The 15,496-nt window shown below is 36.3% G+C and overlaps 2 protein-coding genes across 3 annotated transcripts in view; one reads left to right on the forward strand and one right to left on the reverse strand.

Moving 5' to 3' along the window:
* Window positions 1-8,372: 8,372 nt before the first annotated feature.
* Window positions 8,373-9,718, reverse strand: rrs1 (ribosome biogenesis regulator 1 homolog). Its single transcript, XM_082183201.1, has one exon. It carries the CDS (start codon window positions 9,695-9,697, stop codon window positions 8,657-8,659), a length of 1,041 nt encoding a protein of 346 aa, XP_082039327.1. The 5' UTR covers window positions 9,698-9,718; the 3' UTR covers window positions 8,373-8,656.
* Window positions 9,719-10,818: 1,100 nt separating this feature from the next.
* pola1 (polymerase (DNA directed), alpha 1) overlaps window positions 10,819-15,496 on the forward strand; it is a 61,124-nt gene continuing 56,446 nt past the window's right edge. For both annotated transcript variants that reach the window (XM_082183236.1, XM_082183237.1), the window contains exons 1-15: window positions 10,819-10,974; window positions 11,797-11,921; window positions 11,987-12,083; window positions 12,162-12,242; window positions 12,354-12,469; window positions 12,697-12,759; window positions 12,904-13,008; window positions 13,557-13,704; window positions 13,783-13,933; window positions 14,015-14,190; window positions 14,393-14,505; window positions 14,587-14,700; window positions 14,789-14,863; window positions 14,976-15,114; window positions 15,221-15,375. In XM_082183236.1, coding sequence (XP_082039362.1) covers window positions 10,926-10,974; window positions 11,797-11,921; window positions 11,987-12,083; window positions 12,162-12,242; window positions 12,354-12,469; window positions 12,697-12,759; window positions 12,904-13,008; window positions 13,557-13,704; window positions 13,783-13,933; window positions 14,015-14,190; window positions 14,393-14,505; window positions 14,587-14,700; window positions 14,789-14,863; window positions 14,976-15,114; window positions 15,221-15,375 — 1,707 coding nt within the window. In that variant the 5' untranslated portion in view covers window positions 10,819-10,925. The remainder of the gene's footprint in view (window positions 10,975-11,796; window positions 11,922-11,986; window positions 12,084-12,161; window positions 12,243-12,353; window positions 12,470-12,696; window positions 12,760-12,903; window positions 13,009-13,556; window positions 13,705-13,782; window positions 13,934-14,014; window positions 14,191-14,392; window positions 14,506-14,586; window positions 14,701-14,788; window positions 14,864-14,975; window positions 15,115-15,220; window positions 15,376-15,496) is intronic.

Raw genomic sequence — 15,496 nt, forward strand, 5'->3', positions numbered from 1 at the left:
TTTCAAATGGTCAGTGTGCAGGTTGAGAGATGTCAAAAGCCCATTGGGGATAAATTGGATGGCTGGTTTGGGCTTTTGTAAAGTGCACTGTGTTCTTGATGGCTACTGTAGTGCAGTGTGTTCTTGATGGCTACTGTAGCCATTTTGGCTCAACGCAACACAAACACCTGTTGTACACCCTGACAGTGATGTGTAAATTTAGAAAGCACTTTAATCTTTAGGGTGAAATCCAAGCCTTGACCCTGATTGAGGTGATTATTGGTCTTCAAGTTGTAAAATTAGCCTACTCTGTTGGTCAGCTTATAAAATGCTGACTATTTGTAATGGCTTTATGTTGGCTATTTTAGATGTGTTTAAAGAAGACGTAGGCAACAAGAAGATTTAGAACAATGGGAAAACATTAAGGAATTTAATAAAGACTGATATTTATGTAGTGAATAGTCTATTTCTATTTATGTCTATTTTTGGTCTAAAATTTTTATCATAAATGTGTATTAATGTTTTTTTTTATTAATGCACATCGAGTAAAATTACCTTTTCATATCATTATCCAGTAGCGCGAACAAATGAAAAGTCATGCTCAAATTCATTGGCTAACTGTAGGCTACTACTCTGTAGTGACGAATCTACAGAAGAAATCATATTTATCTAATAGCCTATTCATAGCCTACTTGCTAGAGTGAGTGGAAATTGTCAGTCTTACTTAGGTCTATAGCCTATATAATGAGCTTAGCTTAAAAGACAGACTAGCCTACCGCATAACAATGGCAACAACAACAAAAAATCTTTCTACACAGAAGACTTCGCCAATCGCCAGGTGCTTCGCAGAAACAAACAGTATGTTCCTATTTAAGAGCAAATGACTCTTATGAACTGGTTCTTTTTAGTGAATCAAAAATATAGCATAGTCAAATTGAATCGCGAACAAATAACTCTTTTGAGTCGGTTCTTTTAAAGAATCGCTCAAAAAGCTTACGAGTTCGCGCCTTTCACGAATCACTAAATTAACTCACTGAATCCGTCAGGTTACTGTATCTGACTGACTCATTGACTGAACTGCTACTTATTATTATTTTCAGTGATGTCCGTCGTAAAATGTAGCCTTTTTTTGGTTACTTAAAGGGTTAGTTAAACCGAAAATGAAAAATCATTTTCTCACCCTCATGATGTTCAAAACCTGTTGACTTTCTTTAACCTGGAGAACACAAAATAAATTATTTTGAAGAATGTTGCTTACCAAACCATTTTGGTTATAGCCTACCAATGACACACAAATAAAAATATTTCTAAAAATATATTATTCTCCATAGAGCAAAAGCCTACATGTTTGGAACCACGTGTGGGTGAGTAAATGATAAAAGAAATGTAATTTTTGAGTGAGGTTTGTCAAACTTACATTAATATCAATATCAACCACCCCGAATTACTATTATTGGTCACTCTTTTTCCTAATATAATTTATATTTTACTGCAATTTTGAGCTTGATATATAGTCCGTGAGGGAATACCACTATCATGCACACTTCCATAAATGCATATGTGTGTGTGTGTGTGTGTGTGTTTGTGTGTTTTGAGGTGTCCCAGTGCAGCATGTGGTGCAGAGCCATCCCTTGAAGCCCCTCCCTTGGGACTGTGTGCACATTGCCTGCCATTGTGTGCAGTAGACAGCAGATGGTAGGCTATCGCAGCAGTGACAGACCTAGTCATCTGGCAGGCACCCACATTTCAGGCGGGAAACTCAAGCGTGTTGCTCTGCTGCCAAAGGTGCCTATTAATATAGGTCAGTCTTTCCACTGTTTATGACTGGCTGACTGCTGAGAGTGTGGACACTAAGCTGGCCAGGCACATAGCTATACTGTGTAGAGACTTGCTATAAATATGCTCATAGGTGATTTTTGAGTTTCGAGAGCAAAAGGGGCCCTTGCCATTAAACTCAACAGAGGCCTATAGTGTAGTAGGATACTGCGCTTCATGTAGTAAGTAGCCTATGAATGATTCTGCTGTGCACACAGTTTAGCATGCAGGCCATTTATGCCACAAAATTATATTAAAAAATAATAATAATAAAGGTGACTGCGACTTTTTATCTCACAATTCTGACTTTCTTTCTCGCATTTGTTTTTTGAATTAACATTTTGCAATACTTTTTTTGTTTATATCACACATTTTTGATTTCCTCCCCCACATAATTGCATGTTTACACTGTAAAACAATTTTTCTTTAGCCTATTTGTTATCACAACATTTTTTCTTTTGTCAAATCAACTTAGATTATTCATGTGGTTCAGATAACACAATATTTTGAGTTTCTGTTGATTAAACCAATCTCTTTCACTGTATTAACTCATTTTTAATTAATTTTTTAATGAGCTTAATTTTAAGGCAACCAGGTTAGGCTATACTTACTTTAAGTTAAACCAACAATATTATTTTACAGTGTATGCTTCCCCCCCCCCCACAAAATCTCAGTTTACATCTTGGAATTCAACTTTTTCCCCCTCAATTCTGAGTTTATATCTCTTTTAAGGGGTGACTAATTTTGTGGATGAAAGGATTTGTCTGTAATCGTGAAATTCAATTTTCTTCCCAAATTTTCATTTTGTATTTACAATACTAATATTTAATTTACAAAAAGTCTTTCGTGATTTTCACAACAAAAAGCAAGAATTATGAGATATAGGTAAACTCACAATAAACTTTTTTAAAAAAGTTATTATTGTGAGATCTAAACTCAAAAAGTGTGAAATATGAACTTGGAATTGTCAGATAAAAAGTAGCAATTACTTTTTTGAGTTTTTTAAATTCTAAGTTAGAAAGTTTAGAATATAATTAATTAAGTTTTTTTTGTTTAACTTTTAACCCTACGGTTTGATTTGTACATATTTGACCCAAACACGAGTTGACAACCAGCATTTTTTAGAGTTGGATGCAAAACCAAAACTGGTTCAAGACAGATTTTTCCTGGTGAAGAGGCACCTGGTCAATGGGATGGTGTTATGGGTGGGGCAGATGAGTCTGGGTCTTTCTCCAGACTAGCAGCTGTTCCTCAGGTGAGCTGCAGGTGACAGATGCTCCAAGATCACTGCAGCAGTTCACTGTATTCATGCCTTATTTACTCTGAATTTTCTGAAGTGCAGTTGCACATCAATATGACATCAACAGTCACTGCATCAATGGATTAGGATTAATTAAATTCTGTAAGAGCCCTGCAAAAGGGTCCAGGAGAAAGCTGAAATCATTGTGACCAGTAAGCCAAGCTCAGCAGATGGCCACAGCATCTTATTAAGATAAAACCTGAGAGAAGTCATTTACTGGGGCTGAGTCAAAGGAAACAGTATCCTATAGCAAAAGTTAATCTTATAATATATAGTGTGCACTTAATTTCAAACTGAAGTACAGGGATTTGATTTAGCAGCCTGACTGGTCTGAAAGATAATTATTGTTACATTAAATATATGTTAGTGGTTGATAAGTTTGACATGTTTATTGGTCAGACCTTTTCTGTGCCACTAGCCCAAAAAAAAGTTGTTTTCTTTAATTCACAGCAATCAAGAATTTATTATAGGTAATATATAAAAATATACGCTAACAACTTTAGTTTAGGGTCCAATTAACTGTTGCTTATTAGCATGCATATTATAGGATATTGGCTGTTTATTAGTAGGCTATACTTATAAAGCACATATTAATACAATTCTGCATGTCCATATTCTACATCCCTTAATCCTACCTAATACCTACATTTAACAACCTTACCACCTATTAATAAGCAGTAATAGGAGTTTGAGGCAAAAGTCGTATAATAGTTAATAGTAAAAATTGTGCATAACACATATACATATAAAAATCCACAAATGCATAGAAATATGTTTGTTAGGATTAATGTATTAATTTAAAAACAAATAGGGATTATAAGTAAAAATCTAAATTTGAGAAAAGTGACAAACAGTATTTCAGTGCAAAAAAATTATAACACACTGCAGTTAATTAGATCAAATCCTTCAAATATTTATAAATAAAATATAAGGGAAATATTGAGCAATGAAATTACTATTTTGAGGTGAGCATTTATTAATATACAGTGTGGTAAAAAAAGGAAAAAGTTGTTTAATAGTGTGTTACAATTGCCCTCAACCAATGTTGCAGGTTGTAACATTGTGACTTATAAAATTCAATATTACAATAAATTCTTTCTACATGCAAATATGTTGATGATGCTGTTACTTTTGGCACATGTACTGTATGTTCCTAACATCAATGGTCTGTGAGTTACAAAGCAGAATAATTGCCCCCCGTCTCCCCCAGTATAGTATCACAGGGTTGTTAATGAGTCAACCTAGCTATTAAGAATGCACAAAACAGCTACAGTACTACTTCTCCTAAGCCTTCTGTAAAGGAGTCATTCAATCAGCCTCAGAAGCCCCATTGGTGGCCTCCTGGCAGTGGCTTTTCCTACGGTGCTTGGACAAGATTCTCTAGAGCATGTTGGGAGAGCTGTGTGCCCGGGCCTCACGTCTGAGCGCCAGGAAAGCGCCCTCCTCCCTATCTTTCCCCCAGGGGACTTGTAGCCTGCCTCTGCTGGGGAACACAAGGAGGAAACAACAAGCACAAAGGACCTGTTTATTCTCGATGACCCAGATTCCAGAGCTTTGACGAGGGGAGATAAGTGACAGGCTGTTCAGTATTGGTCCTAAACCATCACCAATCAAAAGACCACATCGAGGTTTAATCCGCCACACCTTGACCGCTCAGAACAAGACCACATAGTCCCTCGAACGCAGAGAGTCATCACATAGGAATTCATGCTCGTGAAAAGTGTGTAATTGCACTGGCAGCGTTGTTTATTGGTTGAGAAATGGCATGAAAAGACTTTCCATTGAATTCAGAACAGTATGCAAACATGTTTCCTGCTCATTTTATGCAGTATCAGTTAAAAGTTTGGAATAATTAAGATTTGTTATTGTTTTTAAAATAAGTCTCACCAAGGCTGCATTTATTTGATGAAAAATACAGAATACTGTGAAATATTATTACAATATAACTGTTTTTATTTGAATATATTAGAAAGTGTAATTTATTCCTGTGATGTAAAGCTGAATTTTCAGCATCATTACTCTCTAGTGTTCAGTGTCACATGATCCTTCAGAAATCAGTTTAATACTGACTTGTTGCTTAAGTAACATTTCTTATTATTGTCAATATTGAGAACAGTTTTTGTTGCTTAATAATTTCTAAGTAATGGCTGGTAAAAATTCAGCGCTGTCATCACTGAGTAACTTACATTTTAAAATACATTAAAATTAGTGCTGGGACACGATTAATCGCATCCAAAATAAAAGTTTGTGTTTACATAAAATATGTGTGTGTACTGTGTATAATTATTTTGTATATGTAAATACACACACATGCATGTATACATTTAAGAATTTTTAAATGTTTTAATATATAAAATATTTATATTTCTATATAATACAAATTATGTATAAATATATATACAATACATTTATGCAAATATGTCTTAAATATATACATGAATGTGTGTGTATACTGTATTATATATACAAAATTATAATACACAGTACACACACATATATTATGTAAACACAAACGTTTATTGCCCAAAAAACAGGTATTTTCAGTTGTAATAAAATAATATTTCACATTATTTCTGATAACTGAATTTTTTTATCAAATAAATGCAGCCTTTGAGCAAAAGAGACTTCCTTCAAAAACCTAAAAAAATATTGATTATTACAAACTTTTGACCAGTTTATATAAAATGCATAAAAGCCACCGGGAAGGGTTCATTGTGCAAGAATCGATCAGGCCTGTGTGCTATCTGTGTGCATTGTTAGCTAATGAGCTATGAGCCACCTGTTTGGGGAGTGTGATGCTGGGAGGGGGAGCAGCTGCCCGTGTGTTTCGGTGGGGGTCGACGGGCGTCAACTTCTGTAATTTGCAGACTCATTATGTATGGTGGCATTATACGCACCCCGTGCCCTCCCCAAGGATCACGACAGTCCCAGCTTGGTTTGAACTGTCCCGTCGTAAGCCATTCTTAGTGAGCTCATGCCTTTAGGAACATAAACAAAGCTTTAAATCACAAAGAGACCAGATTTGCTGCATTCTCGTACTGTGCTAAAATTCACCAATTTATGTAACAAATATGATGCAGGAGGAATATAGTGTATGAAATTATGCACGTTCATAAAATAAACCTTTTGTCACTGTCTGAGCTTAGTTATTACATTGATATGTTTGTCATGACTCAGACGACCTAACCTGAGACACATGGGACGGGACGGGGAAGAAGCATAGAAGAAGCCCCTGCTGGCTGTCCTGCACGCGCCCGGTCCACCTCGATTCATGCTTTGAGAGTACCTCAATGACGTCACCCTCTCTGAGTCGTCTGGCCCATAGACATGGTCTGGCCAGGTCTGGCCCATAGACATATATTTAATATGCCCTGGTCCGGCAATTGAGGCGTATAGCAATGTGTTACCACCATCTAGTGGACAGATTATGAATTATATACTCCCGTTTAAGAATGAAATATGGATTAACTCCCCAGTTAAAACAGGAATGCACAGAAATGCAAATAATTTAAAATGAAATGAAATTGTTATTTATGCATTGGGTTGTCCACATTGTTAAAACAAATTTGTTTTCCAATGTGTTTAACATATCAACAAATGCAATAATACTCTAAATTAGTCAGACATTAGACAACTCAAATATGCATAAATAAGCACAAATAGGCAAAACACATGCTAAATCGCAAGGGACAAATCTTGTGGAGAGAAAACGGTTGTGAAAACCTCAAACTGTCCATTGCTTTGCATGTAAATGTGCTGTTGCATCCGGAGGCCCGTTTGTGAGATCCACTGACAGAGATCCCTCTGTTTCTGTATCTGTCCTAAATAAACGCTGCTCACTAATCCACTGCTGCTGATATTTAGGGCTTACTTGACATCAACCCAGATCTTCTGCAACAACATCTTTTGATAATATACTGTGGATGATGCTGCATGCATTTTTGAGTTTCGAAATGTAGGCTATATGATGAATATGTAAATTTTTGCAAGATTCTGTGGACACAAAAAATTATTTAGATTCTGCAAATATTTCCAAGCACTCATGCAAACACATTACTTATTTATTTGGGGTTTTGAAGCTATGTCAGAGTATAGAGTACAATGTATACTGCAATAACTAACTAATAACTAACTAACCAACCAACTAGTGTATCAATACACACCCTGCATCCTCAGCATAGCAGTGCTATTTGATTTTGGCATTAAGTGTGCCCTATATTTCTGTCCATTGGCGTGGGGTGTGTATCGTTATTGTTTGACTAATGATGCTTTACAAGCCTGACAGCAGTCAACAGATGGGTACTTCCCCTCCCAAAGCCCCCCAGCTGATCTGAGATGGTGTTGGTGGTCAAACACCATCCATCAACTCAAGAACAGCGTATTATTTTGCTTAGAAAGAGCCACCAATTCTGTAGACGCATCAATATTTTGAACATATGGCGTCTTGTTTTTCATTTGGTGGATGGGTGAGGGTATTTATGGTCATTTAATTCGCATTAAATTACTACATCATTAAAGTAATATGCAACTAATAATTGCCTCATAATCAATCAAGAACAACAAATCCAGACATAAATGTTGTTTAGTTACAGTTTAGCTTGGTCAAATGTCTACATTTTATGTGAGGTCACTACAGTACATTTATTAATTTCTTAGATTTTCAACCAACGCAATTAATTAAAAATGCATTTGGATGCATTACATGAATGTACCTCCAGGTATTGATTTTAAAATGTTTAATGAATACAAATGAATATTTTCTGATATTAAATGGCAAATAACCATGTCAGTATGCTAGCATGCGAGAAGTACAGACCCGTTTAAGTTCTTAGAAGTAATCAGCGAACCAGATTATGCTAACATTTCCAGGACTATCAATATGGTTTGAAAATTAAACTCAATTTATTCCTTAATGGAACAACAAATATAGTTATGTACTCAGTCCAGAAATGAACAAATGCAAGAAACATATTTATAAAGAAAATTTATTTTTATGAAGTAGTTTTGCACTTTTTTTTATTATAATCAAGCATGCCCATCCTATTTCTTGAAATAATACATTTTAAATCACAAATTATTTACACATAGTAGTAATCTTTAGCATTAGATGTTTGTATTATCTATAATTTAATTTATAAAAATATTGTATCCAGGCAGAATGATTCTCATTATTATATTACAGCACATATTGTATTATGCAAAACATAATAACATGCTTTTAATATTTGAACTTTTTTGGTGAAATATTTGCAAGATTCAACGAAGAACATTTGACATATCAGAGAAGATTTAAATTTATTGTGAAATCACTAATGAATAACAGGTGGCAATATTAAATCACACCATACAACAAGAAAAAGTCATTATCTTCAGTCCAGCACTGCATCCATGACATTTATAAAGATGGTAAATCTGAACATCAAAATACAACCATATTGTACAGATTCAAACTCCAGCACCGAGGCACTCAAAGTTATGATTTTATCTGAAACATGACAGGTTGACATCATGTGTACAATATATATAGGATTTTACAGTAAAAAGTCCACACTGCTGTAGATTTTAGCGCTTTCCTTGCTTCATGTTAGGTTTCCGTCCTTTGCCTTTGGGACCCTTTCCACCAGCCATTCCTTTTCCTTTTCCTTTACCTTTACCAGACATGTTACCCTTTCGTCCCTTCTTCCCAAAGCTTTTCTTGCTCTTTTGAGCCGATTCCCTGTCCTCTTCCCTCATTTGCTTATTCACAGCTTTCGTGACATCAAGCCGTGGCTTCTTACTGTCCATTACTTTTAGTAAATCCAGCTGTTTTTGTTTCTCACTACCAAAGTCACCAATAAGAGGCTGGAATTTTCTCTTTTTCCCAGTGTTTTTAGACGTTTTCTCCTTGGGCAGTTTCTCCTGGAATTTACCAACAGAGGCGGTGGAAATCTTGGCAACATTGACAGCTTGTGCCAGCTCTGATTTGGACTGCTGAGGGGTGGGAGCGAGCCCCATCCCAGGCACCTTGATCTTCTGAGCTCTGGCGACGTTCTTGAGTCTGTTGTACTCATTCCTGGCCACTCTCTCTTTCTTGGCTTTATTCCTTTTTGCAAACTGGTCCTCGTTGGGATCTGCAGTCACTGGGACCTCTATCAGCCATTCCTTGGTGTCATCATTGGCACGTTTGTAACCCCATCGCCTCTTCCATTCCTTGTGAACTTCATCCCACACAATGTTGGTCTTCTTTTTCTTCTGAATGCCCTTCAGCTTGGCAAACTGTTCCCATTTTGTAGGAGGCTTTGGTTTCGGTGCAGGCTTTTCCCTGGGTAATGGTGTGGTTGGATCTGGTAGCTTGGCGACGATTACTTCTTCAACCTTTTCTGTTGGAAGTTTCCATATCTCGTTGATGAGAAGTTGTGTGTTATCTCTCGCTAAAGAGCGTAGAAAGTCTTCCCCTTTGTTGTCTTTAAATTCTCGAGTATCTATCCGGTTCTTGTCAAACGCAAGCAAATGACCCGGGTCAAATTCGAGATCTAACTCTTTGTTTACTGTAATACTTCTTAGTTTTTCAGCCTCGTCTCTTTCTGCTTTAGCGAGCACGTCTTCTATGCTGCACGAAGCCATTTTGGTTCTAATGATACAACGTGGTTTTCTCACATGTGCTGCTGCAAGCGGAAGGACTTTATTTCAAAATAAAGGACTTGAAAACTCACTTTTTCAAAAACTCAGATATATTTGTAAAAATATATATAAAATGAATGTAATCGTGTTTTGCACACAAAGGTTTAGGAAAAATAATAAATGTAATATAGTAGTGTCTATTTATTATTGTTACAAAATAAAGTACTCTTCGGAAGTCAGTAGGAGTACCGACAAACTAGCGAGGCGTCCCATCGGCTCTGTGGCGCAATGGATAGCGCATTGGACTTCTAGATTGAAGAATGGGGTCATTCAAAGGTTGTGGGTTCGAGTCCCACCAGAGTCGCATTTTGTGTTCAGTATGAATAAAATGTCCATAGGTCAGAAGTTACATTGAGTGTTCGGAAATATGATTCAACCCAACAGTGATTCAATGATTCACTCCGAGAATGTGTGAATCGTAGAGCTTAACCGAACATCTTTTTTCTATTTATATTTATCACTTCTATGTAAATATGTTCAGATTATTTCGAGTCTTTTGAAGAGCACTAAAATACAAACCACAGAAGCAGTAACGTTAAATAGACGAATATGGTTAGAGTTTAGAATAAAGATATAACAATAACAAACATATACTGTAAAATGTCATTTTCCAATCATTTTAAAGGGAAACGAATGTAAAAATGCTTCATGTTATTTAGTTCATGTTTTTAGTTTTTTTTTTTATTGTTAAACGGATTGTGTTTTGTATTTGTGTGGTTGTTAGTCAAATAAACAATATGTTCTATCTGGCTACTGTATGAAAAAAAAAAAAAAACCTTGGTAAATAACAAATTATATTAAAATTATATTAGAACTGTGTTTTTCAAGTCTCCAACCTTCTTAATATTTCGTTGTATAACGTTATATATATATATATATATATATATATATATATATATATATATATATATATATATATATATATATATATATATTTATATATATATATATATATATATATATATAAAAAACTGAATCAGGTTTGTCATAGATAGGGTTTGTCTAACGGATCACTGAACTAGTTCAGATCAGATTGGACGACTGCTGACAACGTCATATCCGCTGCTCGAGTTTCCCCGGGAAGTCACTTTGGCGCGGAATCTGTTGTTTTGGCTTGGCGCTTCTGAAGAAGAGTGAAATTCTACCTCACATCAGGCACCAATTTATATTAATGGCTCCTGTCTCAAATCCAGATAAAGACATGGACGATGGGGATTGTGGTGAGCGTGTTTACAGTGCTTAGTGTTATTAGCCTTCAAAATATTACTGCAATTCATTTAGACCGGTAGCTTGGATGCATGTACTAGCAGCGGCAGCGCTGATATAATATTAAATACAAATGAACTTATTTTCCTATACCAATCCCTAAAATATGCGTTTATGCAAATATACTTACGTGTAATGTGCTTTTCTTTGACGCTTCATCATTTGAATGCAAATTGAACATTAATGTCAATGTTTACTCTGTCAAGTTACTCTTTCCTACCAGACACATAATTGTTTATTCATATGATGATGAATTTGCAACTATTTCCGTTGTGTTGTAGACTATAGCCTGCAGAATATCTTTTTACATTTGCAATAACATATTTTTAATAAAGAATGCTTAATAAAATTGTGTTTCTTGGACCATTTAAGTCTTTATTATAATAATAACAACAGTAGAATCAGTGGTTTCTTGCACTCAGCTATTTGGTTTTTTGACTAGTTCTACCAGAAAAATGTAAATCTAAAATATTTGTCTACGTACCAAATTGTTATATAGTTATATTTTTCTTTAATTACACAAATATTATTACTGTTTTCATATTACATCTCTTTAAAATAAAACAATAATTAATATGTATAATAATACTGCATTGTTTTTTATTTTCAATAATAACCTAAAATCAGTGTATGATTTAACTAAGTGACTGCGTTTGATAAAAAAACAACACTGTGATTTGTTTATAATCTGATGTTTGTCATTTCAGTTTGCTATATAGTATGATTTATGCTTGTTGCAGTTTGATTTTACTGAAGCACATTTCCTTGTCCTATAGATGCATCCGACACATGTGGCATTGCTGCCACACGTTCCAGGCGGGAGAAAAAAGAGAAAGTGGGGCGCAAGTCGGCTTTAGAGCAAATAAAACGAGCCAAGAAGGGAGAGAAGTTTAAATACGAGGTACGTTGCATGTTGGTACACGTCACCTGTGCTTTTCCAGTGTTTTGACATTGTCTTGTGATCAGGTGGAGGAGTTCACCAGCGTGTATGAGGAGGTGGATGAAGAGCAGTACTCGAAAATGGTGCGGGAGAGACAGGATGATGATTGGATCATTGATGACGGTCAGTTAAATTTTCATACCTCTCTGCTAAACTCAATGTTTAAAAGCACACCAGCTGAAGGTATGTTGTGTTTGTCAGATGGGACAGGCTATGTGGAGGATGGCCGAGAAATCTTTGATGATGAATTGGATGATGATGCACTGGAGAAGGGCCCTAAAAGTGAGTGTTAAACAATCAGTGCCTTTCATTTTCCTTTTTTGCCAATTAGCAGTACTAAGCATTGTTCTTTGAGTTGTCTTTACCAGTTTATTATCGCTCTCTCTTAAACAGGTAAACAGGGTGGAAAGGGAGGCGATTCGAAAAAGAATGCGAAAAAAGGGTCTGTCAGTAAACCCAACAGCATTAAAAGCATGTTCATGAATAGCAATGTGAAGAAACCTACTGAGGTAAGACTCAGTTGTTCACTGTATGTTTTTTTTCAGTGTAATTGACCTTTATGTAACTATTTAATCTAAACATTAATTAAATGAACTTGCACTTAAATATTTAAGGAGTAGTTCAACCAAGAAGAAAAGTTCTGCCATTATTTGGCATTTGTAATGGAGGTCAAAGAGGTAAAAAAAAATGTCTGTAGTTTGAACAGAATTGTCTTTTTCCATGATTTGCATTGTAGAAACATGTGGATCTGTCTCAAGATGATCTGCTGGGAGATATTCTGCAGGACCTGCACTCTAAGGTGAATGTTTATGACCTTTTGTATTAATATATAATGGTCTACTTTTAATTCAGACATCCTGTAGGCGCTTTCAGTCTACAATGTTCATACTACATGTCAGTCATTGCAGCTTTATGACCTCATGATCATTTGAATGTTTCACAGAAGCCAGTTTTGCTCACTCCACCGCCAGTCATTACTCTGAAGAAGAAGAAGAAAACACTGGGATCCCCTATGAATCCATTTTCAGTCAAACCACAGGTGCCAAAGGTAGTTATCCCTTGTTCAAAAGGATAAAACATGGATTTTCTTTTCTTCATGAGACTGAAGATGCATACATTGGGTTTCTGTCACTTTTATTCAGAATGGATGCATTAAAGTGATCAAAAGTGACAGTAAATACATTTATAATGTTACAAAATATGTAAGGTCTGTTATTGGAACTTTCTATTCATCAAAGAATCCTAAATGTATCATGGTTTCCACAAAAATATTAATCGGCACAGCTTTTTTCAACATGGATGTTGAAAAATATTTAAGCACCAAACCAGCATATTAGAATGATTTCTGAAGGATCATGTGACACTGAAGACTGGATAAGGCTATATATATATATATATATATATCAATTCCACAATATCACAGTTTGTTTACTGTATTTTTGACAATCAAAATAAATGCAGCTTTGGTGAGCACAAGATACTTCTTTAAAAAATATCTTACTGACCTCAAACTTTTAAATGGTAGTGTAAATAGGAAGTTACATACTGTAAGTTACATAAAATAGTCACTATACAAACCTTTTGTCCATCTCTCAGAATTCACCTGAGGTCCAAATGTCGAAGCCCAGACCTGTGGGGATGCGGATTCCTCCAGCTGAACCTTCACCTAGGTCTTATGCTCATATTAAACCTAGTAAACCTGCTACCACACAGATAAAGGAGTCCAAGACAGAGGAGCCTGAAGGTATGTCTGACCTCAATATTTGGGTGAAATGTCTTGAAAATATGTTGTTTTTCATTCTTGTTTTAAACTTGTAATTAGAAGATGCAATTGAGTTTGATGAGATGGACTTTGATGAGCCCATGGAAGCAGAGATCCTGGAGGAGGAGCCAGTGAAAATGAAGGCTGAGCCTGAGACCACACCCACTGTTAAAGTGGAGCCCAAGACTGAGCCACGGGATGAGATGTTAATGTATGTTTGCAACACACAGGCAATGCATTAATGCAGTATACTCTACTAAGGATGCCATAATTTCCTGTTTGGTCTCCTCAGATCTGGACTGGTTGGTGGCATGGGCTGGGAGAAGATGGAGGAGGGGGAACCAATGGAGACTCCTGTGGATGTGCAGGTGGACTCAAGCCAACTGCCGCTGGTGGAGGGACCTGATGGAGATATGGTTTTCCGCTTTTACTGGTTGGATGCTTTTGAAGACCTGTACAACCAACCTGGTGAGCATCTGCTGCTCCATGATTTTGCATAATGTGTATACAAATCCTAATTTCCAATGGTTTTGGGTCTTTTCTGTGACTCATAATTCATAATAATGTAATCAAATCAAATTCTTTTTTCCCCCTATTCCTACATAATTGTAATGATTTGATTTCCCTAAAAGGTGGTTCTGTACTTTTTTTTTTTTGTTGTCCTGTCAAGGTGTGGTGTACCTGTTTGGAAAGGTCTGGATTGAGTCAGCTGAAGCACATGTCAGCTGTTGTGTTGCTGTAAGGAACATCGAGAGGACGATTTATCTCCTTCCTCGAGAACATGTAAGACTCCCCTTATTTAGTCGACATGCAGATACAAAAATATGCATCTTTAATTCATTTTTTTGTGCCACTGTGATTTAGAAAGTGAATCTGGCAACAGGCGAGCAGACGAACAGTGCGGTAGGAATGATGGATGTGTACCAAGAGTTCAACAGTCTCTCTGAGAAGTTCAAAATCATGAAGTTTAAGTCCAAGGTAATTGCTGCTATCCATCATTTCTGCTTTCTGTGCCTTGGAAACTACAAATATACATTTATAAAACGTGCTTCCCCTGTTTCAACAGCCGGTGACCAAGAATTATGCTTTTGAGATCCCAGATATCCCTTCACAGAGCGAGTACCTTGAAGTCAAATACTCTGTGAGTAGACGTCTCTCACTTGTACACCCAAAACAGTCATGGCTATTTTATAGAAACTTCCTGAAATGAGTCTGAAGTGTTTTTTTGTAATGTGCACATTCTGTTTCTGTAGGCTGAGCTTCCTTCATTGCCATCGGAGCTGAAGGGCTCAACATTTTCCCATGTGTTTGGCACCAACACCACCAGTTTGGAACACTTCCTCCTTAACAGGAAGATCCGGGGACCTTGCTGGCTTGATGTGAAGACCCCTCGTAAGATTTAATCTCTCTTGTATAACTTACAAACAAACCATTTCTCTGGATTTATAATCATAATATTGTAATCATTTACTGTGTCCATTCTCGCCATCACCTCTAGAGCTGAGCAATCAGCCTATTAGCTGGTCTAAGGTGGAGGCTGTTGCACAGAAGAGTGACCTGATCTCAGTAGTTAAAGACCTGCCACCACCTCCTCTGGTCGTCATGTCCATAAGCCTCAAGACTGTGCAGAACCCAAAGACCCATCAGAATGAGGTAAAATCTGGATCTGATCACTCTGACACTCTCTGCATGTATCTGATGCAGACAATGAGATTCAAAATAACTGAATATTAAATCATACTCGTTAGATTGTAGTTGAGCCGCACTTGTAAAT

Source organism: Leuciscus leuciscus, assembly GCF_965113295.1.
Source record: "Leuciscus leuciscus genome assembly, chromosome: 11".
Classification (NCBI taxonomy): Eukaryota; Metazoa; Chordata; class Actinopteri; order Cypriniformes; family Leuciscidae; genus Leuciscus; species Leuciscus leuciscus.

Bases quoted from the DNA above. Each gene is read 5' to 3' on its own strand.
- rrs1 (XM_082183201.1), bottom strand. From the start codon at position 9,697: ATGGCTTCGTGCAGCATAGAAGACGTGCTCGCTAAAGCAGAAAGAGAC.